This window comes from Delphinus delphis, chromosome 8, assembly GCF_949987515.2.
Source record: "Delphinus delphis chromosome 8, mDelDel1.2, whole genome shotgun sequence".
In the NCBI taxonomy this organism is placed as follows: domain Eukaryota; kingdom Metazoa; phylum Chordata; class Mammalia; order Artiodactyla; family Delphinidae; genus Delphinus; species Delphinus delphis.
Window position 1 is genome coordinate 26,065,493 of NC_082690.1, and position 25,414 is coordinate 26,090,906.

The 25,414-nt window shown below is 35.0% G+C and overlaps 1 protein-coding gene across 1 annotated transcript in view; it reads right to left on the minus strand.

Annotated features, from left to right (window-relative positions):
• CUL5 (cullin 5) overlaps nucleotides 1-25,414 on the minus strand; it is a 97,309-nt gene that overhangs the window by 27,275 nt on the left and 44,620 nt on the right. The window contains exons 6-10 of the mRNA XM_060018013.1: nucleotides 24,008-24,153; nucleotides 23,845-23,925; nucleotides 4,130-4,223; nucleotides 2,479-2,609; nucleotides 2,115-2,222 (exon numbers count right to left, since the gene is read on the minus strand). Of these exons, the coding sequence (XP_059873996.1) occupies nucleotides 2,115-2,222; nucleotides 2,479-2,609; nucleotides 4,130-4,223; nucleotides 23,845-23,925; nucleotides 24,008-24,153 (560 nt within the window). The remainder of the gene's footprint in view (nucleotides 1-2,114; nucleotides 2,223-2,478; nucleotides 2,610-4,129; nucleotides 4,224-23,844; nucleotides 23,926-24,007; nucleotides 24,154-25,414) is intronic.

Below are 25,414 nucleotides of genomic sequence, written 5' to 3' on the forward strand. Positions count from 1 at the left end.
AAGATGGCTGGTTCCTTATCGTTATGATAACTAATTTTAAAATGCCCCAGACCAGTCCTTGGATCTCTTCTCTTTGCTATCTTCACTTTTACTCTGGAGATCATAGCCACTGTCAGTGCTTTAAAAACCATCTATATGCTGAAGCTCCCAGATTTATTTTTGCAGGCCCGTCCCCGCCCTTAAGCTCCAGATTTGATGTTGCCATATGGATGTTTAACAAGCATTTCAAAGTTAACTTGTCCAGAACTGAGTTCCTAATCTCTCTTCAACCATCTCCCCAAAACCTGCTTCTCACAAAGTCTTCATCTTCCCTCATCTCAGCAAGCATATACTTCTAATGGATCAGAACAAAAATCTGAGTGTCATCCTTGACTGATATCTTTCTATCACATTCCACATCTGATTCCATTAGCAAGTCCTGTATAGCCTATTTTTTACAATATAATCAAAATCCAACCACTTTTGACTACCTTCACCTACTATCGTTCTGGGCAGAGCTTCCATCATTACTTAACTGAATTACTTAAATCGATTCTTAACCCATTTCCTTGCTTCCTCTCTTGCCCCCTTCAGTCTATTCTTTTTGCAGCAGGCAGGTGATCCTGATAAAAATGTAAGTCAGATCCTGTCATTTGGTTCAAGATATTTCTATGACTTTCTATCCTACTCAGAGTACAAATGAAACTCCTTACCATGGCTCAGTCTTACATGATCTGGCCTCCTGTTATCTCTGACTACTTATCTCTGATTTCCTACTATTCTCCCCCTCACTCAATCCACTCTGGCCACAATGATCTCTTTCTTCTCTGGTTCTGGAACATGACAGGTATAATCCTGCCTTAGAGCCTCTGCATTTGCTCTCCCCTCAGACTAGAGTATTATTCCCTCAGAGAGCCACATGACATATTCCTTAATCAACTTCAATCTTGATTTGAATGTCACCTCATATAAAGCCCTTTGCAGGCCACTCAATTTAATATTTCAAATGATCTCATTACCTCCATACTCCCTTAACCCTTTTCCTACTTTATCTACCTAGGTACCTACCTATCTACCTTTCTTTCTACCCAAATATTTATCTAAAGGTAGACAGTAATTTTTAAAAAATGCTACTGAAGAAAGTTGATTGTGTTTTTAGAGTCTAGAAAATAATTTCACTTGGGAAGTAAGGAAAGGTAGTTGAAGAGGGGGAAAAACTAATGGTAATTCTAGTGATAGGTTTATGATATTTAAAAAGATACGGGGCTTCCCTGGTGGTGCAGTGGTCAAGAATCCACCTGCCAATGCAGGGAACATGGGTTCGAGCCCTGCTCTGGGAAGATCTCACATGCCGCGGAGCAACTAAGCCTGTGCACCACAACTACTGAGTCTGTGCTCTATAGCCCGTGAGCCACAACTACTGAGCCCTCGCGCCACAACTACTGAAGCCCGCACACCTAGAGCCCATGCTCCGCAACAAGAGAAGCCACCTCAAGGAGAAGCCAGTGCACCACAACGAAGAGTAGCCCCCGCTCACCGCAACTAGAGAAAGCCCACGTGAAGCAATGAAGACCCAACGCAGCCAAAATTAAATAAATAAATAATATAATAAAATAAATAAATTTATTTTAAAATAATAAAAAGATAATGACGCTAAGGATAATACTGTTTCATTATCAGTATCCTAGACTATAATGATGGGAAAGAAGGTATGGAAAGCAAGAATAAATGTGATACAACTCTCACAAGAGCCCTATGAAAGGAAACAGGACAGAGAAATCAATTCTGCTTGGGATAGGATGTGGGGGGAGGCAGAGTATCAAGGAAATTCCAGGAGAAGTATACTTTGAGCTGAGTCTTAAAGGAAGGATGAATAAGAATTCAATAATCAATAATATTCAAAAACAGGAAGACATTCTTGAAAAATTAAGAAAGCAACTTTCTAGCTAAATTCTGGTTCACAAGCATACCCAATGCTTACAAAAGCATATAAGAAACCAAATATAATATGGTTGCCCTCCACTGATGAAAAATCAGAGTTGCTAGGTTTTTTAGTTTGTAATTTAATAGCATCATGATGCAAGTTTCTTATTAAAATTAAATTATGACAAGTGTTAACATACAGGAATATATACCTTGTCTCTTGCAGTAAGAAATCGTGGATCATCTTGAAAAGCTTCTTTGACAAGTCTACTAAATCTATTAAACAGTGTAAGTAACTGCTCAACATATTTCTCAGAGTCCTAAAAATAAAGTGTTGTATATTAAGTTGAGTTTAAAAATAAAATACAAAAAATGAGAAAATATAAACATAATTCTCATAACACACTATAGCTTTAAAATTTGGTAACTTTTCTGAAATATTTTTTTCTTATTAAGAAAGGTGTTCCAGCATTACTGTTTTGCCATCAATTTAAAATACCCGATTTTAAATACCTTATCCTGCATTTACAAAATAACTTTGATATATATCTATCATTGTCATTGAGGAGAACTTACAGTAGTAATAGTTTCAGCAGCTGCTACCATATCTGCCAGGCCTGCACTGATGATATGTTCCTCCAAGTCTTTCAACATTGGCTCTATCCCATTAGGAACTTTGTCCATTAAGGAAAACATCAAATGTAATTCTGAAACGATAGAACACACCCATGTAATCATTTCATCCATCAGAACAGACTTTCTCTTTGATTTGTATCATGGATCTAGAATGCCTATGATAATAAGAGTGTGGGGAAATATTAGCTGGAAGTTGATAGCTTTAGTAGTATTCTGTGGGTGCAGACTAGTTTAGGACTTGTTGTCGTTAAGTACTATAACTTCCTGATCTACCATATCAGTCTGACAAAAATTATTTTTAAAAGAAACTCTACGCGATGAAGAGTGGCCCCCGCTCTCCGCAACTAGAGAAAGCCCACGCACAGAAACGAAGACCCAACACAGCCAAAAATAAATAAATTAATTAATAAAAAAAAAAAAAAAAAAAGAAACTCTAATTAAAGTGATCACACACTGCAAAACCCAACTCCTCTTAAAAGGTGAGTCATTTGACCTTCAATGCAATGGAATATATTTATTCTAAGAAATACAAAAGTCTACACAGAAAATTAGTTACATTTCATAAAGTAGATGCAATGTTAAATACACAATACACAGTCACATCACTAAGGGGTAAAATAATGTCCTCAGATTGTTCAGAGTAACAAGGTAATATACAACTGTATTCATAAAGAATTTTTCAGTTTGCAAAAAGCACTTTCTCCTATTAACCCATTTAATTGACCTTCACAATAATCTTACCTCACAGAATGGTTACCACTAAATAAATCCTTCTGAAGTGAGTCCACCTTGGATCAGACATAACTCTACTTAGTTTGGCATACAGAAATTCAAATATTTCATTTATGCCAAATGAGAAACTTGCTTTTACTCCAAAATACTTCTGAAGAGTGTAAGACTTAAGTGAACTGAAAAACGTACTTGAAAGACAACTAGAGATTAAATAGGACCTTGCAATTTTATGCAATGAAATCTAGAGAGTAATACATCAAAATGTTAAAAGTGGTTGTCTCTGAGTAGTAAGTATATGGGTAATTTTTACTGTATGCTTTTTGGTATTAATGTACTTGTTACCTCCCAAAACAGAACTTTATCATATTTAAGTAATAAAAAAATAACATTTAAGTAATAAAAAATACACTTCAGAAATCTTAAATTATAAGATATTTTGGGGGAGAGGGATGAAGATTACCAACATAGAGTGTTTTATTACTTTTTAAAAATATTTGCCACAAGGTTCCACACAAAAGTCAAAATACCTAGTTCTATCCTATACCATACGTTTACCATTTAAATTAGCCTTTAAAAGTAGCGTCCTACTTTTGGGAACAAATTGAAATTCGCATGTGAACGCACACAAACATACTGATACATAACGGGGAGAAATGCTTAAAATATAAGTTTATAAAGAAGATTTTCTTTACAGTGTTTCTAACTATGCTAAATATTTTTATCATTTTCTTTACGCAGTTTGCCATAACAAAAATACCTATGTATAAAAGAATGATCTAACAGCAATTTATTAAAAGTGATGTGCTTCAAAGATATCCTCTTAAAAGAGTATGAGAACTTTATGTGATGTTTTACCTACTTTCAGTTTCATTTCTCTTGATCATGCCTTGGCACTCTGCTAAGATAGTCTCTTTAAAGGATGTCACCAGGGCATTTACACAGCATTCCATGAGCTGAAATACATCAAAAATTGGTCAAGGCTATTATAAGCAACAATAAGGCACAGATCTATTCCACTCCATTTTGCTTCATAGTCCCACAAAACCACAATGTTCAACAACAGCAAAAAACTAAGAATACTGAAAGTAGATTTTACTTACCTTTACTAGAGGATTACTGAAGATGGATACTCTATTTTAGTTTACCAAAGCATACTTCCCCCTAAGGAAAAGGCTATAGAACTTAGGTTCTCTTTAGAAATTTTAATGAAAGTCTCCAACAAGGGGAGGAGAAAAAACTTTTTAATCTACAAAACAAACTGAAAAACTAAACTTTAATGAACTCTCATCTGGAGAGAACCTGTGTTGGAATTAGATTCTAAAATGCTAGAAGTATGAACATCCATTCAACACATAGTAGGTTTCATTGCTGTGAGCACCAAAGAAGTGTTAGGATACAAAGAATAAGCTATACCCTCTGCTTTGGAGAAGATCACTGTCTTATTGAGGGTGGGGAGGGAAGCAAACTTTAATAAATACAACTCAGTTAAGTGGCAAAACACACACACACACAAACAGAAACAAACAAAGGAACTACTATTTTTTTCTGGGTAGTTAAAAAGGTCTCATCCACAAGAAGAAATCTAAATTGGATATTGAAAAGTACAAATCTTAAAATGGATTGGGTATTCTAAGAAAAAAAAGCTGAATATGAAGAGAGTGGGAGAGAAAGGTAGACTGGAGCCAGATTATGAATGAAAACCTATGGTTTGGGATTTTACTCTATAGGTAGGGAAGGTTTTAAACAGAAGATAAATGTAATGAGCTTCTATTCCCCCACCAAGTCATTTTTAAAAGGTCAGTCTAATGTCAGCAAGGTAGGTGGTACTGAGTGGTGGTGGGGAGACTGGCAAACATGGCTGTTGAAAGATTGCAAGTTAAGATGGTCAGGGTCTAATGTTCTGGCTGGCTCCACTCCACCACTGCTCCTTCGTGTCATATATTTATTCTTCTTGCAGGTATCAAAATGAACAGGTTGTGATTACTAACACAAGGTACATTAAGGCTGATACCTCTCTTCTGAAAAACAGATCATTTGTCTGTATTAAGGAAGGGAATTGTGTGTGCCTTAAAAGTTCTTTGCTAAAAATTCCTCTTGGAATTGACATAATGTTGTTATATTACTGAAGTTAAATTTATGTAATGGAGATTCATTATATCACTGTTTCCACTTTTTAAAATGTTAAAAAAATTTCCACAATAAAAGGAATTTTTTCAGATCCCTCCCTCTATGAGAATTACACTAATGACTTTAAAGTCCATGTATGTCAATTTCTGTCCTAAGAACAACATACATATGAAATGGTTGAGAAATTTCTGCCAGGGTGGGAAGCTCTGCCCCAATTACTGAGTAATCTCATTCTATACCAGCCCTGGAATATGCACAATGGAACACTCCCACCTTCGACAGAGAATAGGTAAATCTAACTATATACAACTAATGAAGAAGAAACAAAGTGTAATCAGATTAAGCTCTGTTTTCTAAAATAAGCTCTATTTTCTGTTTTCTAAAATAATCTCTGTTTTCTGTTTCACTGAAAATTTACACTTGAACATAATCTAGTTCAGGAGTAGTCCAAATTTTGCAGACTCCAAAAATCATGTGTCATGTGTTTCAAACTGTTGTGAAACAGCTTGTTTTTTTTTTTAATATAGAACAGAACAAAAAAAAAATCAGAGTGCATCACATACAAAAACAATATTATTTCATAACATTGTTTCAGATATGAGCAAATAAACAAAGCATATACTAAGTCACAATAAAAAATGTATTTCTTATTGTGGGTTACAATGAGGATTTAAAGGAGAGACCAAGGAGGCTAGGTGTCCAGTGGTTAGGACTCGGGCTCTCACTGCCATGGGTCTCGGTTCAATCCCTGGTCAGAGAACCAAGATCCTGCAAGCCACGTGGTGCGACCAAAAAAATAACATAACATAACATTACATAACATAACATAACATAACATAAACGAGAGGCTAAATTGACAAGATAGTTGAAGTAAACTGAGCAGAATTTGGTAACTGCTTAGATGAAAGGAGTTAGGGATATAAAGGTTACTGAAACACTTTCTAGCTTGAAAGGTTAAACAAGTTATTATAATAACAAATATCTTTTAATGAGCACCTACTCTGTAAATGCTTTACATACATTATCTGATTAACCCATATGTCATTTAACTCATGAAAACCTTATGAAGCAGATATTTAACATATGAGGAAACAAGCTTACAGAGGCTAAGTAACTTACAAATGTTACACAATTAGTTCATAAGGTCTTGAGCTGTAATATGAGGCCAGGTATGTGACTCCAAGCCTACAACTTTTGATACTACATTAAGAGAGCAAGTATATACTTAGTAATGGCTATGTGCTCAGAAATGAGTTAAGTGTTGTAAGGAATAGAGAAGATAAAACATGGTTTATACACTCAATGCTCTTACAATCCAGTTTGGGATATGTAACTATAGTGTATCTAAAATGTGTGCATACTTCATACATAACAGAGGTATATGAAAAGTTCAATTTCACCAATAAAGCAAAGAGATGGAAATAAACACATTATTACTACACTATAAATAAACTTCACAAGGACAGAGACTGTGTTCCATCCAGCTATATATTCATGGACTCAACACATTTGGTGCTTGATAAATAACACAACAAAGTAGCCTATAATTTGCTACTAAATCAAGTTGTAGAAACAATTGGTACAGTGGGAATTCAAATAACAGGAAATGGATGAAGGCTAGAGTATTTGGGGAGACTCGTAAGATGGGCTTTAAGAATTCTGAAGGATTTGAATAGGCAGAAAAGAAATGTAAAACATTACTTAAAAAGAATGAATCCAAGAAAAAAACGAATAGAATGAGGTATATGAATAAGAAAATATTCCTTATTGGGTAGAATGACTCCTACTGGACAGTATTAAGTTAGAAAAATAAGTTATGGCCAAATTATGAAGGGCCTTGAAAATCAGAGATAGGAAATCAAGATACTATGGTTTTTTGAATAAAGAAGTAAAATAATGAAAGAGTAGCCTCAACTCACAAAAGAAGAAATACAAATGGTCCATAATAAGAATAAAGTAGTGGAAAATCCAATGTTCTTAATGATAGGAACTAGCAGATGGATATTCCCTTGAATTAAACAATTAATGTCAATCCTAAAAAAATAAAGATACCCAGCCTCATTAGCATTTTTGGGGGGGGGGCTGCACCATGCAGCATGTGGGATCTTAGTTCCCCAACCAGCGATCGAACCCGCGCCCCGTGCATTGGAAGCGCAGAGTCTTAACCACTGGACTGCCAGGAAGTCCCCTAGTAATTTTTAAATGCACGTTAAAAAATATTTTAAAATCTATGACACTGGGAAATTGGCAAAATTAATAGACTGAAAAAACCCAGATCAGCAAAGATAAACACGTATATTGTTAATGGGAATCAGAATTACAACAACATTTCTGAAAATCAGTTTGGTCTTATATAGCAATCTGTAAAAGGTGCATACCCTTTGCTTCAGCAATCTCATTTCCAGGAAATTCCATTCTAATAGAATGCCACATGTAAGAAAGATGTATACATAAAGATTTTAAAAATATATCAGGATATAAGATATAAACATGTAAATACATTCCAGGAAGTACTATTTATTAAAAAAAACCATAATAATAACAAATAATAATGAAAATTCCCATCATTAGAGAAGTAGTTAGGTATATTATAGTACATATATATGATAAAATATATACAGGCAATAAAAGTAATGTTATAATATAGAAGTGTTTAGAGTAAAAATGTACATCATAACTTCTTTAAATGCTAGAGGAAAGGAAGAAAGAGAGAAAAGAAAGAAAAGATGGAATTCCCTGAAAGTCCAGTGGTTAGGACTTGACATTTTCACTGCCAGGGCCCAGGTTCAATCCCTAATCAGGGAACTAAGATCCTGCAAGTTGCACAGCCTGGCCAAAAAAAAAATTTTTTTTTTAATTTAAAAAAAAATAAAGAAAAGAAGGAAAGGGAAGGGAAGGAAAAGAAAGGATAGGAAAGGAGGAAAGGGGAAAAAGGAAAGAAAAGAAAAAAAGGATCAACCAAGCAAGTATGACAAAATGATGATCATTGTTGCTGGCTAGGTTTGGAGGGTGGGGTTCATTATACTATTTTCTCTACTTCTGAAAATATTTGAAAAGTTTCATAACAAATATTTTTTTAAAAAATAAAGAGAAGGGCTTCCCTGGTGGCACAGTGGTTGAGAGTCTGCCTGCCGATGCAGGGGACACGGGTTCGTGCCCCGGTCTGGGAAGATCCCATATGCCGTGGAGCGGCTGGGCCCGTGAGCCATGGCCGCTGAGCCTGTGCGTCCGGAGCCTGTGCTCCGCAACGGAGAGGCCACAACAGTGAGAGGCCCGCGTACCGCAAAAAATAAATAAATAAATAAATAAAAATAAAGAGAAGAATCATGGTATAGATCCCTGTGTACTGAAAATCCTTTAGAAAACTATTTTATGTAGGCAAAAAGAAGAAAGGGAGGTTGCTTGATAGAGTTCTCTCCTTATCTCCAAAGAGTCTTGTCTTAACAAGAGTGTCAGTTTCTTGAGGGCAGGGACCATGTTATTCCTCTTTTGTATTTTTCTCCCCATCATTTACCAAAGTTCTACATACAGAGTCAACCCTGAGTATATACTTGTTATTTGAAAAATACGTCTTGAATGGAAAGGATAGTGATAAACCATCTCTCTCACCTTGTATTCCCTTTCTGTCTCCTTTTGCTAGCTTCCGTGAAGAAAAAAACTTTTTGCCATATGTCATCAACTCCTGTATTTTGCCTGAGATGAGCACAACTTCTAAATCCATAGCAATCTCCCCAGAGGTCTGCAAGGTGAAACACTTTAACTATCAATGTGCTTGATGTTTTACCTTCCTTTATAGCAAAACTCTTCAAAGATGATGCCTGCCATAAAACACAGCAGGCACTCAGTATTTGTTGAATGAATGAATGCATAGCTCTGTGAAGATGAGAAAGGTGGGATAGGTAGGCTAACTGATGTACTAGAGTCTTTTTTTAGTGATATTCAATTTGCACAATGCTACTTCACTGAAGTTTAATAAAAACAATAGGAACAGTTCTGATTTTTGTTAGTTATGTAATTCCCTGTAAGTTATAATTTGCTTTTGCCTTAGCTATAAAATAGAGGAGTTGAATTAAAAATCATCCTAGATTACTCCACCTTAAGATTCTACTTTATCATTATCAGGTCTCTAACCATACATGGATATGGTTATGTATTCAAGAATTCATTTATTCCATGTGTGGTAGGCTATTCTCAAAATTAACTTCTTTTTTTTTAAAAAGGTTTTTTTAAACCTTTATAACCAGTGTTTCTTGCTTCACTTCTCAACTAGTTATACAAGTAACTCTCTACATAGACCAATGCAGTCAGTTAGACTCACCCTGACTTTTTAAATACCACCCTTAATATACTTAAATACTGAAGGTTAACAAGTACTTTACTTACTTTAATGTTAACAACTTATGACTTGTGACCTTGTTGCTAATTCCATTTTTTATCAATATTTTGCACAGGTAGCAAAATAGTGTCTATCTCTCTGAGAATCAGTAAGCAACGTCTGTAAACCACAGCCCTAACAGTAAAAACTACCATGCCAGGCACAGCACTTAATGTTTTGATATAGTAGTTCATTAAACACAAGTGGGTATTACCCCACTTTACAGTTAGGAAAACAAGGATTACAAAGGTTGAAGAAATTGACAAAGGGCACACAGCTGGTAAAATGACAATGGAATTCAAATCCTCATCTTCTTCCAACATGTATGTCCCTAACCAGTGTAATACACTGCTTCCCTATCAGAGCTCTGGTCAATGAGAAGAAATGAAGACCTGCCATCACCATTTCACTCTCTATTCCATTATTCCACTGTATAAACAATCCATTTTATTCTAGTGTTACTTTGAAGATAGGAACCCGTTCTACGTTCTTATCCCCACTAGCACAAGGCCTGACATAGTTTAGGTGCACAATAAATGACTGCCTTCAGGTAAAACCAAGCTATACAGGACTATCACCTAAAATACTAATAGCCACAGAAAAAAAATTTTAAGTAATTTTTAAAAATATTTTTTCTCATTCTTTTCTTACTGTTACGTGTCACTTTTCTGTCAATAATGCCTCTTCAAGCAGCACAGCTCTGAAGCCTCTTACCTGGTTTTACTAATATACGGTGCTCATTTGCTAGAGGCCCATCCAGTGATAATCAAGCTCATTAGAATTGTGTTGGGGCTAAGCTGGATCTGGGTGGGGCTAAGTTGTTCTCCTATAAGCAAAAGTTGAAGACTGGGCCTGTCAGACACCTAATGCAATGCAGCTGCTCAGAACTCTTCGCCTAACTTACTGTTTAAGTTCTCCACTGAACTGCAAGTAGCTAAAGTTGCTAAAAGGGTTATCTTCTGGATGAGTCAAGTATTACTATATCATACCTACTACAAACACATTGACAACTCAAGCATGCTTGCACATGTGTACAAAGACACACACACAAAGCATTTGATCCAAGTTTGGGCACTCAACCCAAGCTAGGCCAATTAGAGCTAGGCTAATTAAAACCGGTGGAACAAGACTCCTCTCAGGTCACAAACTGGAGGGACAAACTGGCAGCATTCATGGTCCTGACCTCAATTTAACACAGGTTCATTGGTGACACAGATACCATGAGCAGTATCACTATAGATGATATAAATTTCCAACAGTGAAAAAAATTTAAGATTCCAAACAAAAAATATATTTTCATTGCTCAATTTACACAACAACATACCTAGAAAATGAAGTGTATTACTAATATCATGCAAAAATGTTCTGGTTTAAAAGTAAAATGAAATTAAATTCTAGACTCAGATATCTAAGTGTAAACAAGATTTTCATTTACATGAGTGGCTACGGGAGCACTGAATATTATTTTTGGGATATGGGCTAATTCTTATTTATGTGGGACAGTCTGAGCACTGTGAGACATGTAGCATTCCTGGACTCCATTCACTAAAAATCAATCATTGTGACAACCAAAAAAAAAAAGCCTCCACAAATTTCAATAACACTCTCTGGAGGTAGATACTATCTTCATTGAAAATCTCTGGCCTAGAGATTTCAGTTCAAAATATCAATATATTACCCTATCCAAACAGCATAACTCACTTTTCTTCAATTCATCTCTATTAGAATCTGCTGTATTGACAACAAGCAAATCCAAATGAAAGTTGAATTAGGATAAATCTATAAAAGGATCCTAAAAATATTGTTATTACATGCTAAACCAAACATTTAAACATTTTATATATAAAAAACAGAAATATCTTGAGAGTAACTTTTATTGGCTATATATAGTATATGTCAAAATCCCTTTGGGGTATAAATTTTTATCCATTAAAAATGGGACTTTGGGACTTCCCTGGAGGTCCAGTTGTTAAGACTCCACACTTCCATTGCAGGGGGCACGGGTTCAATCCCTGGTTAGGGAACTAGGATCCCACATGCTGCACAGTGTGGCCAAAAAAAAAAGACAGGGGGACTTTCTGTTCTATCCTAAAATGAAAGAATGCTATTATGTTAGGAACTCTGTTAATGTGATTTCCTGAATTAGTTCAACGGAGGAAAATGCCACATGATCATCTCCACTGATGCTTCCCAAATAATAAAGGCATTCTTCACAATATTCTTTATTTTTTTACATTTTATTTTGATTTTAGCCTTACATAAAAGTTGTAAAAATAGCAGAGAGTACCTATACATCCATCACCCTATTTCCCATAATGGTAACTTTTTACATAACTACAGCACAACTATCAAAACCAGGAAAATAATATTAGTACAATATTATTTAACTACAGACCTTATTAGAAATTCACCAGTCTTTCCTATTCCAGGATGCTATCTACAAACCCAGATTACATTTTGTTGTTAGTTTTCCTAGTCTCCTCCAATCTGTGACAATTTCTTGGTCCGTGTGTGTGTGCTATGATCCGGACACATTTAATTTTTATTGGCATATAGTTGCTTTACAATGTTCTGTTAGTTTCTACTATACAGCAAAATGAACCAGCTATACATATACATATATTCCCTCTTTTTTTGGATTTCCTTCCCATTTAGGTCACCACAGTGCATTAAGTAGAGTTCCCTGTGCTGTACAATATGTTCTCATTAGTTATTTATTTTATACACAGTATCAATAGGGTATATGTCAAACCCAATCTCCCAGTTCCTCCCATCCTCCTCTTTCCCTCTTGGTATCCATACATTAGTTCTCTACCTCTGTGTCTCTATTTCTGCTTTGCAAACAGATTTCATCTACACCATTTTTCTAGATTCCACATACGTACGTTAATATACGATATTTGTTTTTCTGACTTCACTCTGTATGACAGTCTCTAGGTCCATTCACATCTCTACAAATGACCCGATTTCATTCCTTTTTACGGCTGAGTAATATTCCATTGTATACACGTACCATATCTTCTTTACCCGTTCCTCTGTTGATGGACATTTAGGTTTGCTTCCATGTCCTGGCTATTGTAAATAGTGCTGCTGAGAACATAGGGGTGCATGTGTCTTTTTGAATTATGGTTTTCCCTGGGTATATGCCCAGTAGCGGGATTGCTGGGTCATATGCTAGTTTTATTTTTAGTTTTTTAAGGAAACTCCATACTGTTTTCCATTTACATGGCTGTATCAATTTACATTCCTACCAACAGTGCATGAGGGGTCCCTTTTCTCCACATGCTCTCCAGCATTTGTTTGTAGATTTTTTGATGATGGCCATTCTGACCCGTATGAGGTGATACCTCATTGTAGCTTTGATTTGCATTTCTCTACTAATTCATGATGTTGAGCATCTTTCCACATGCCATCTGTATGTTTTTTGGAGAAATTTCTATTTAGGTCTTCCACCCATTTTTTGATTAGGTCGTTTTTTTGATATTGAGCTTCATGAGCTGCCTGTATATTTTGGAGATTAATCCTTTGTAAGCTGCTTTGTTTGCAAATATTTTCTCCCATTCTGAGGGTTGTCTCTTTGTCTTGTTTATGGTTTCCTTTGTTGTGCAAAAGCTTTTAATTAGGTTCCATTTGTTTATTTTTTGTTTTTATTTCCATTACTCTAGGAGGTGGGTCAAAAAAGATCTCACTTCAATTTATGTCAGAGTGTTCTGCCTATGTTTTCCTTTAAGAGTTTTATAGTGTCTGGCTTTACATTTAGGTCTTTAATCAATTTTGAGTTTATTTTTGTGTGTGGTGTTAGGGAATGTTCTAATTTCATTCCTTTACATGTCCAGTTTTCCCAGCACCACTTATTGAAGAGGCTGTCTTTTCTCCATTGTATTATATATTTTTGCCTCCTTTGTCATAGATTAGGTGACCATAGGTGTGTGGGTTTATATCTGGGCTTTATATCCTGCTCCGTGGATCTATATTTCTGTTTTTGGGCCAGTAACATACTGTCTTGATCACTGTAGCTTTGTAGTATAGTCTGAGGTCAGGGAGCCTGATTCCTCCAGCTCCGTTTTTCTTTCTCAAGACTGCTTTGGCTATTCAGGGTCTTTTGTGTTTCCACACAAATTGTAAAATTTTTTGTTCTAGTTCTGTGAAAAATGCCATTGGTAATTTGATAGGGATTGCACTGAATCTGTAGATTGCTTTGGGCAGTATAGTCATTTTCACAATATTAATTCTTCCAATCCAAGAACTTGGTGTATCTCGCCATCTGTTTGTGTCATTTTGGTTTCTTTCATCAGTATCCTACAGTTTTCTGCATACGGGTCTTTTGCCTCCTTACGTAGGATCTTGACACTTTTAAAGAATAGTAGCCAGTTATTTTGTACACTGCCCCAAAAATAGGGATTCTCTAAAATTTTCTCATTAGAATAAGAGTACTGATTTTTGACAAGAATACAACAGAAATGATTTTGTACTCTTCTTAGTGTATCATATGAAGGGGTACATAATATCAATATGTCCCATTACTGGTTATGTTAACCTTGATCACTTGATTAAGATAAGTGTTTTTTGGGTTTCTCCATCGTAGTAACTATTTTTCCCTTACCAAATATCTTGAGGAAGATACTCTGAAACTGTCAATTCTACCTCAAACCTTTGGCCACTGATTTTAGTGTCCATTAGTGGAGCTTGTCTGCAACAACTATTAGTGTGATCGTACCTAATAGTGATCGTCAATTTCCCTCCACATTTTTAGAGAATTCTTCTCTAAAACTCTGAACATTTTTCATGTATGATGGCCAGTATTAAGTATATATCTGCATCTTTTTTCCAACGTTTTTCTACCAGATATTTATCATTTTTTGTTCCCCAATTTTTAAAAGTTCTTTGTATAGTAGAACTTTATATAGTAGGGATATTGGGCTTTTGTCTGTGACATATATTTCAAATACTTTTTCCCAGGTTGTGAGCTGATTTTTAACTTTGCTGATTGTGCTTTTTGCAATTACATACTTTTTAATTTTTAAAATTATTTTAATTTATTTTTATTGAGGTATAATTGCCATATAACATTAGTTTAAGGTGTGCAACATAATAGATAATTGTATACACTGTGAATTAAGTCACCACAATTAAGTCCAGTTAACATACATACATAACTACGTAGTTAAAAATTTTATTTTCTTATGAGAACTTTTAAGATTGCAAATTTTTTCCTGCATAGTCACATTTGTCAGTCTTGTCTTTTACTGACTCTGAACTCTGAGTCATAAAAAAAACACTCTCTCTACGCCAAAGTTAAAGAGGAATTCTTCTAGTACTTGTATGATTCCATTTTTAACATGTAGATCCCTGATCTATTTGGGGTTTATTTTTCTGAATGGTGTAAAATACAGATCTAAAGATCTTTTTCCAAGTATCTGCTGAGTCATCCCATCACCATTTTTTAAAAAGTCCATCTTTACCGCCACTGATTTGACATGGAACCTTTGTCATATATAATTCTGCACTTTCTATACCATTCCACTAGTCTACTATCTATTCATGGGTCAATATCACACTATTTTTTTTAATTTATGTATTTTTATTGAAACCAATTCATAGTTGATTTAAAATATTGTACTACTTTCAGATAGGTGTACAGTTAGTTAGGTATACAGCATAGTGATTCAGTATTTTTGCAGACTATACTCCATTATAGTTATTATAAGGTAATAGATAAAATTTCCTGCACTATACAGTATATCCTTGCTGCCTTTTTTTTTTTTTTTTTTTTTTTTTTTTTTTTTGCGGTACACGGGCCTCTCACAGTTGTGGCCTCTCCCGTTGCGGAGCACAGGCTCAGCGGCCATGGCTCACAGGTCCAGCCACTCCACGGCATGTGGGATCTTCCCGGACTGGGGCACGAACCCACATCCCCTGCATCGGCAGGCGGACTCTCAACCACTGCGCCACCAGGGAAGCCCGCTTATCTATTTTATATACAGTAGTTTGTATCTGTTAATCCCATACCCCTAATTTATCTCTCCCCTCTTCCCTTGCCCCTTTGGTAACCACAAGTTTGCTTTCTATATCTGTGACTCTGTTTCTGTTTTGCATATTTGTATCGTTTAGATTCCACATGTGATGCCATACTGTGCATGTCTTTCTCTGATTTATTTCATTAAGCATAATGATCTCTAGGTCCATCCATGTTGCTGCAAATGGCAATATTTCATTCTTTTTTGTGGCTAATATTCCATTGTGTGTGTGTTTGTGTGTGTGTGTACACATACACCCCACATCTTAACCCAATCATCTGTTGATGGGTACCTGGGTGGCTTCCATGTCTTGGCTATTACAAATAGCACTGCTATGAACATTGGGGTGCATGTAACCTTTCGAATTAATAGTTTTCATCTTTTCCGGATACATAACCAGGAGTGGGATTGCTGGATAGTATAGTAACTCTATTTTCAGTTTTTTAAGGAACCTCCATACTGTTCTCCATAGTGGCTGCACCAACTTGCATTCCCAACAACAGTGTACATGAGTACCCTTTTCTCCACATCCTCTCCAAGTTGTTATTTGTGAACTTTTTGATGATAGCCATTCTGACAGGTGTGAGGTGGTACATCAGTGTAATTTTGATTTGCATTTCTCTAATAATTAGCAATGTCGAACATCTTTTCATATGCCTTTTAGCCATCTCTATGCCTTCTTTGGAGAAATATCTATTCAGGTCTTCTGCCCATTTTTTGATTGGGTTGTTTCTTTTTCTGATATTGAGTTTTATGAACTGTTCCTACATTTTGGATATTAACAAATCCTTGTTAATCCCTGTCGGCTGCATCATTTGTAAATATTTTCTCCCAGATTGTTTTTGTTTTCTTGATAGTTTCCTTTGCTGTGCAAAAGCTTTTAAGTTTAATTAGGCCCCATTTGTTTATTTTTGCTTTCATTTCTTCTGCCTTGGGAGACTCATCCAAGAAAATATTGTTACGATTTATGACAAAGTGTCCTGAATATATTCTCTTCTAGGAGTTTTATGGTTTCAGGTCTTACATTTATGTTTTTAAATTACTTTGAACTTACTTTTGTATACGTGTGAGGGAATGTTCTAATCTCATTGTTTTACACATAGCTATATAGTTTCCCCAGACACCACTTGTTGAAGACAGTGTCGGATTGCTTTGGCAATTCGGGGTCTTTTGTGGTCCCATGTAAATTTTAGGATTATTTGTACTAGTTCTGTGAAAAATGTCACAGGTATTTTGAATAAGGATTGCAGTAAATCTGTAGATTGCTTTGGGTAGTATGGCCATTTTCAAAATATTAATTCTTCCAATCCAAGCAAGCATGGGATATCATTCCACTTCTTCGAATCATCTTCAATTTCCTTCAACAATGGTTTATAGTTCTCAGAGTATATGCCTTTAATCTCCTTGGTTAAGTTTATTCCTAGGTATTTACATTTTTTGATGTAATTTTAAATGAGATTGGTTTTTAAATTCTCTGATATTTCATTATTAGTGTATAGAAATTCAACAGAAATAGAAATACATTAATCTTGTATTCTGCAACCTTGCTGAATTCATTTCTTAGTTCTAACAGTTCTGGGGCGGAGACATTATGGTTCTCTATACAGAGTATCATGTCATCTGCAAACAGTGACAACTTTACCTCTTCCCTTTAAATTTGGATACCTTTTCTTTTTCTTGTCTTACTGCTGTGGCTAGGACTTCCAACTAGGTTAAATAGAAGCAGCTAGAATGGGCATCCTTATCTTGTTCCTGAATTTAGTGGGTAACCTTGCAGCTTTTCACCATGGAGTACTATGCTGACTGAGGGTTAGCTGTAAATGGCCTTTGTTATGTTCCCTCTACACCCACTTTGATAAGAGTTTTTACTATGAACAGATGTTGAATTTTTTCAAATGTTTTTTCTGCATCTACTGAGATGATACTGTGATTTTTATCTTTCCTTTCTTTAATGTGGTGTATCACACTGATTTGCATATGCCGAACCATCCTTGTGACACGGAAATGAATCCAATTTGATCATGGTGTATGATCCTTTTTACACATTGTTGTATTCGATTTGCTAATATTTTGTTGAGGATTTTTGCATTTGTATTCATGAAAGATATTGGCCTCTAATTTTCTATTCTTGTAGTGTTTTTGTTTGCTATTGGTATTAGGCCTCATAGAATCAATCTGAGAGTGTTCCCGCCTCTTCAATTGATTTATTTTTTTATCTCTGTGGTATCAGTTGTTCTTTCTCTTTCACTTCTTATTTTGTTTATTCGGATCCTATCGGTTTCTTCTTTGTGAGCCTGGATGAAGATTTATCAATTTTGTTTATCTTTTCAAAAAAACAGCTCTTGGTTTTAATAATCTTTTCTTTTGGTTTTTTTAATCTTTATTTTTTTTCTCTATGATCTTTATTATTTCTTTCCTTCTCCTGACTTTAGGCTTTGTTTGCTCTTCTTTTTCTATTTCTTTTAGGTATTAGGTTACGTTCTTTGAGATTTTTCTTGTTTCTTGAGGAAGGCCTGAAGTTGCTATGAATGTCCCTCTTAGAACTGCTTTGCTGCATCAGATAGATTTTGGAAAGCAGTGTTTCCATTTTCATTTGTCCAGATGTATTTTCTGATTTCCTCTTTGAGTTTCATCATTGACTCACTGGATTTTTAGCAGCAGGTTGTTTAGTCTCCACATGTTTGTTATTTTCCCACTTTTCTTTCTATGGTTGATTTCTAGTTTCACACTGTTGTGATTAGAAAAAACTCTTGATATAATTTCTATCCTCTTAAATTTGTTAAGTCTTGTTTTGTGACCTAGTATGTGACCTATCCTAGAAAGTGTTCCATGTGCACTTGAAAAGAATGTTTATTCTGCCCTTTTTTTTTTGATGGAATGTCCTGTTGACAACAATTAAATCCAACTCATCTATTCTGTCATTCAGGATCTTTGCTGCCGTATTGTTTGTCTGGATGACGTGTCCACTGATGTCAGTGGGGTCCTACTATTACTGTATTAACTGTCAATCTATCCCTTTATATCTGTTAGTATTTACTTTATACTTAGGTGTTCCTGGATTGGGTGCACATATGTTAACAAGTATAATATCCTCTTCTTGTATCAATTCCTTTATCATTATATACTGCCCTTCTTTGTGATTCATCACGATCTTTGTTTTAATTTTTTCTGAAATGAGTATTGCTACCCCTGCTTTCTTATCGTTTCTGTTTGCATGAAATAACTTATCCCATACCTACTTTCAGTTTGTGTGCCCTTCATCCTAAAGGGAGTCTCTTGTAGCCAGCATACTGAAGGGTCTTGTTTTGTAATACAATTAGCCTATTTTTTTTTAAATTTATTTATGGCTGTGTTGGGTCTTAGTTGCTGCACACGGGCTTTCTCTAGTTGCAGTGAGCAGGGGCTACTCTTTGTTGCAGTGTGCAGGCTTCTCATTGCAGTGGCTTCTCTTGTTGCAGAGCATGGGCTCTAGGCATACAGGTTTCAGTAGTTGTGGCAGGTGGGCTCAATTGTTGTGGCTCACAGCCTCAGTAGTTGTGGCACATGGGCTTAGTTGCTCCATAGCATGTGGGATCCTACTGGACCAGAGCTCAAACCCATGTCCCTTGCACCAGCAGGCTGATTATTAACCACTACGCCACCAGGGAAATCCCATCCCTCCCTATGTCTTTTGATCAGTGCATTTAGTCCACTGACATATAGAGTAATTATTGGTATGTGTTTACTTAGGCCCTTTTATTACCTGTTTTCCAGTTGTTTTTGTAGTTCTTCTCTGTTCATTTCATCTTCTTTTTGTTTCTTCTATTGTTATACCACACCACTTAATTACAGAGAATTTATATAGTATGTTTTATGTCTGGTAGGGCTAGTTCTCTTCTAAGTTTTTATTTTCCAGTGTTTTCCTGGCCATTCTTACATGTTTATTTTTCCACATGAACTTTTTTTCAACTTGTCTAATTTCAATAAATAGTTGTTGGTATTTTTATTGGAATTACAGGAAATATATCAATTAATTTAGAGAAGAACTGATATCTGTACCATTTCAAGTCATAGAATTTAAGAATAAGAGATATCTCTCCATTTTTTCAAGTCTACATCCGTGTCTTTGGAGTGTCTAAAACGTTTCCTCTTACAGGTTTCACACATTTCTTACTAGACTTTTCCCAAGTATTTAATTTTCTTTGTTGCTACTATAAGTAAGGTTTGCCCTAACCTTATATCTTCTGTTTATTATTTGTGTATATGAAGACTGATATTTGTATGTTAATTTTATATCCTGCCACTTCCCTGAATTACTTTACTGTTTGAGTTTTATCATCAACTGTGGAGTTTTCCAGACAAAGTACTATCATATCATCTCTAAAATGAGACAGTTTTCCTTTTGGCTTACCCATTCTATGCCTCTAATTGATTTCTGTAGTTTAACTGCATGGGCTAATACTTCTAATGCGCTGTTCAATAGAAGTAGAAATAGTGGGTGTCCTTGCCTTGTTTATTATCTTCATGGAAATGCCTCTAATGATTCTCCATAAAATAAGATGGCTTTAGGGCTAAGGTAGATAATTCCTGATAATATTCTTAATAAAAGAAAAATAAGTACTTTCTTAGCATCATAAAATGCATACATCATGCTAGAAAGAAGCATCATGCTTAATGGTGCTTTAGAAGCACCATTTAGAAGCATTCCTATCAAACATTGAAAGAAGACAAGGATCCCCAATATTATTAACATTTTCCTAAAATAAATCATTAACAGATTTAATCAACTGAAGGAAATAAGAGATATTAATGTTACAAAGATATAATCAGATGTTTAGAATACCCAAAAGAACAAAATAAAACTCTTATAAACAAGGAAGGGAATTCAGTAAGCTGCTAAGCACTATATGAACATTACTTGAAATGTATATTTGGCCTGTATTAGGCCTGGCCTCACAACTGGGTACTACTTAGGTGAGACTTGCTCTATTATACAGAACACTGGTCCAGGAATTTGTTTTCCTAGGATATTGAAAAGTAATCAGGTTTAGAAGATTAAGATCAAGACTTACAACATTCAAAAAAGTAAGTGATAAATCATAATAATTTCCTAATTTTCAGAGAAAACACAAATGTCGAAAATGTACATACTTTAATATTAAATTCTGGTGTGCAACACTGTGTAGCCCCATATGAGCTGATAGGTAATTGTCTTCCACTAGTAATAGCCTAATAGGTAAGGAGAGATGAAAACTATTATCAATAAAGCATTAAGATATAGCATAGCATGTTCTAATGGCTGATAATTCCTGTAAGACAGAATTTAGGGCAGTAAGTCTGCTCCGAATAATTTTCAATTATGGAAGTCACTTTTCTTAGTAACTATTCAAATAATACTGTTCATACTTTATGCATATTAAATTAGAACCCCAGACTTGGTGATTTTTTGGTTTACTGTTCCTTCCATTACAACATACTTCACTTTAACACACCATTTCTCTTTGGAAACAGAAACTGTAAATTAACAAATATATAACAAATATTATGTATATAGTATAATGGCCTTAGCTCAGTAAGGTATATAATACAGTAGTGTATCTGCATTAAACCTTAAATTCCCAATGTTACAATTAATTCTATAGTTTTCATGCTTAATGTCTTCTCTGCACCAAATTTTCCTGTACAGACTATATAGTGGTCACTGATTAATATTAATCTATGTTCTTAAGAGATAGGAAAGTGATAACCTTTGGGAAAAAAAGATGGTAATAATACTGTGGAGGGAGCATGATGGAATGTTTCTTACTTGCTGATAATTCTTTTTCTGGTAATTTCACAGGTATGTTCACTTTGTGATAACTCACTTACACTTGAGATTTTTGTAACTTTTGTAACTTTTCTGTATCAATCAAAATAGTTGATTTAAGAAAAATAAGCAGAAAATCAAAACAAACCATACAAACAGACCTCTTACTTCCCCAATAAGGCACAATTTCTTTGCAAGCACATTATATTGCACTTAGGGTCTTTGTTGAAACAAAACAAAAACTTATCTTTAAACTCTAGAATCATTCAGCTTGGTAAGATGTTCACACTTGGTATCCATGGAAGCACAAATTCACATCTTCTATTTCAAGTTTTTCCCAAAATGTGTGTGTGTATTTTAAAGTAGAAAGGGAGACTTAACTGTTCTATACAAGTTTTCATGTGTATTTATTTATCTCTACCTTTCTCATTCTCTTTTTCTTGCTCTCTCTTATTCACTGTATTAGTTGGACCTCTATAGTTGAACTTCTTTAAGTTTACTATAAATATGATACAACTAAGATGTATAAAATAGAGTACAAGAATAGAAGAACAACTCTATCTTACAAACTTACAACATCCCCATCCAGGAGGTATAGGCCCACCAATCAATTCAAAATATTCAAATCCCTCTAATTAAACTCATCTTTTTTCCCTCACAACGAAGATTTATTCTTATACCTGATCTTCCCGCAGCAGCACAATTCTCCCAAGCCAAAACCTCAGAAACACTGTTAACTCAGTTCTCTCCAATATCAGCCCCATTCATATTACAATGTTCCACCTCTGGGAAGTCTGTCTCTACCCTCTTTCTTTCCATTCCCATTGCTATAACCCTACCTGGCACTCCTAATACCTTGCTTGAATTATTGCAAAAGCCTCCCACTTCCTATTCCAAGCTATTCTCCACTCCAATTTTTAAAAATTTATTTATTTGGCTGTGCTGGTCTTAGTTGCAGCACACAGGATCTTCAGTTGTGGCATGCGTGACCTAGTTCCCTGACCAGGGATCGAACCCAGGCCCCATGCACTGCGAGCACAGAGTCTTAGCCACTGGACCACCAGGGAAGTCCCCCCCACTCCAATTAATCTTTCATACTGACACTAGATTAATTTTTCTGACGGATTAAGTTTGAGCATAGCATTATTTGTTTAAAAAATATTCAATGGCCTCCCTACCTTCTGAATGAAGTTCAAGCCTGGCTTTAAATCTCTATAGAGAACTTCTATAAGCAACCACTAAATCTGCCCCCTTCCCTGGCCAATATCAGAGTTATATGAAAGAGGATATATACTGTACATAATAAAAAGCAAAACAAACAAAAAAGGGAAAAACGATCCAACTCAGTCCAATATCTGAACAAATAAACATGACTATCACTCAAGATGGAAGAAGCCAAAGAAAAATCAAAAGTAAGGAAAAAAGAAATCCCATCCATAGTTGAAAAATGTCTGGTTGTAAGCAAACTGGAATGTTACTTCTTTGACTGTGAATCTAAATCTAGTTTGTAGGCTCCAAAGACTGAAAGGAACTGGAAGAAATATTATTGCTATATTTGAGCAATTTCTAAGACTCTATCCAAACTTGATTCTTAAATTCCTTAACAAAGCACACTAAGGTCATCATCCATGTAAAAGAAAACACCAGAATAGACACTGTAGCATGGCTACTACCTCTGATCATTTCTTTCTTTTAATGAGGAACTTACAACATAAAATAAATAAAAACTATTTAAAAGACTGATGTTCTCTTATCAAGTAATTAATATTTTATCTCATGACAAGAAAAGTTTGAAAACACCCTCACATAAAAAGAAGAAATATCCCCTAGTAGTAACGGTTTGGTGCTCATTCATTCAGTATTCGCAGCCACTATTTTACAGAATGTAATTACCATCAATACTGAGAATCAACTGTATCTCTCAGGAGCATACTTTACTTGATACCTGAAAATCCCTAATATGGTTAACCTTAGGTAGGCACAAAACATAATAGAAGGAGATTGATTAAAAATTAAGTACATTAAATTTAGAAAAGTCTAGAGCAGGGATGGCAAACAGATTTTATCTTGCACATTAGCTCTGAAGAACAATGAGTTCTGAGTAACGTGCCTTCTCAAGTTGTACTGGGAACGAGTACTAAAATCAATTAGTAATATTGGTCACAGAAGTGAGAAAGGATAAATAATGTTACTTGTTTCATGTATATACCACCCCTGGGCTACTGTACTTCAAGTAATCTCAAAGAATAAACAATTACAAAATTACTTACTGCTTCAACAGAGTTACATTCTCGCCTTGTTTCTAAATAACGTAGGGCTCGTTTTTCTTCTTCTTTTAATTTAGCATCTGCCTGTCCAGAAGCAAAATAGCAATCATTTTAAGAAAATCAAGAAAATAGCTCAAATTACCACACATACTAAGTTCTCACTTACATATTTCATATAATTCTGTACACCATTTTGTTGTAAATACGAAGGTGCCTGTGTTCTATAAAATCTCTCTGTTGAATCCAAGTATGCCTTCTCAAAATTGTCCCTATAAATTTGAAGCTTATCCTCTGGATTAGAACAAAGGTTAACTGAAAAACAGAAAATAAAATTTTACTCTAATTATGATTCAAATCAGTATTTTGAGTACAATAAATGAAATAACAAATATTGAGGAGTCATGTTCAAGGAACTGTGACAATGCTCAAGAGAACATAAAGCCATGAAAGACAAAATCCTTCTTTATGAGAAACTTAAAAAGATAACAGTATAGAGTAGTAAAGTGACAAATAGTATAGATAACATGAACTATTTTATTTTTGAATAAGAAAGAGACTGACTTCAAACTGGATGATCAAGAAACCATTCACAGAAAAGATGGGATTTGAGTTTGAGCCTTTAGGAACAAAGTAGGATTTACACTGATTAGTAAAGGAAGTAAATATTCAGAAGTAGAACAACACAAGATCAAATCGAGGTATAACAACGAGGTTGTCTGCGTGGATTGTAAGGTTAATAGAAGGTAAGGTAGAATAGTAAGTTAGGAATGGTTATGGAGAACCTCAAATCTCTGGCTAAGTAACCTGAATTTAGCATGGCCTACCACTAAATGGGTAATAAAAACACCAATAAAATTATACTTAAAAATTAATCTTGTAAAGTATAAGGGCTAAATGATAGCAATAACATCACCATAAGAAGACTGTTTGAAAAGTCTAGAAGTAGAATTCAAAGAAGTCTTAACTGGTGGCAGTTGAAATAAAAAGAAATAAATTTCAGGGACATGGCTAATGGAAATCTAGACTTGATACCTAAAGAAACACAATGGCAATGGAGAAAGCAAGTCAAAGATAAATAAAGGTTCATTTATATAAAACTTTCTTGTCGACAACTATTTTGCATCAGGCATTCTATGTTCAGTAAAGATATAGTGTCAAGAACACAGTTAAATACACTGAAGTATTACGACAGAGAAGCACAGGTACTATGAAGCACCTAACCTACTCTGGGAATTAGGAAAGGCCTCCACGAGGAAACAGAGAATGAGGATGAGTTAGCAAATAAAAGAGGAAGAAAAGTATTCTGGTCAGAGGAAACAGTACATTTGATTGAACGAAAAATGAGAGTATCACTATCAGACACTAAAAAGTTTAGAAATTCCAGAACGTATACATGGAATAAACTGATGTCCTAAAAATATAAGTGCAAAACCAGTTACCTTTCATAAGCTAGAGACTCGAATCTACATTTCTCTAATATAGGTTGCTAAAGATTCACTAGCCAAGAAATGAGTGAAATGGAGAAAATAAATATTAACCACACGAATATAAACTTTTGTAGCTTTCATTAAAA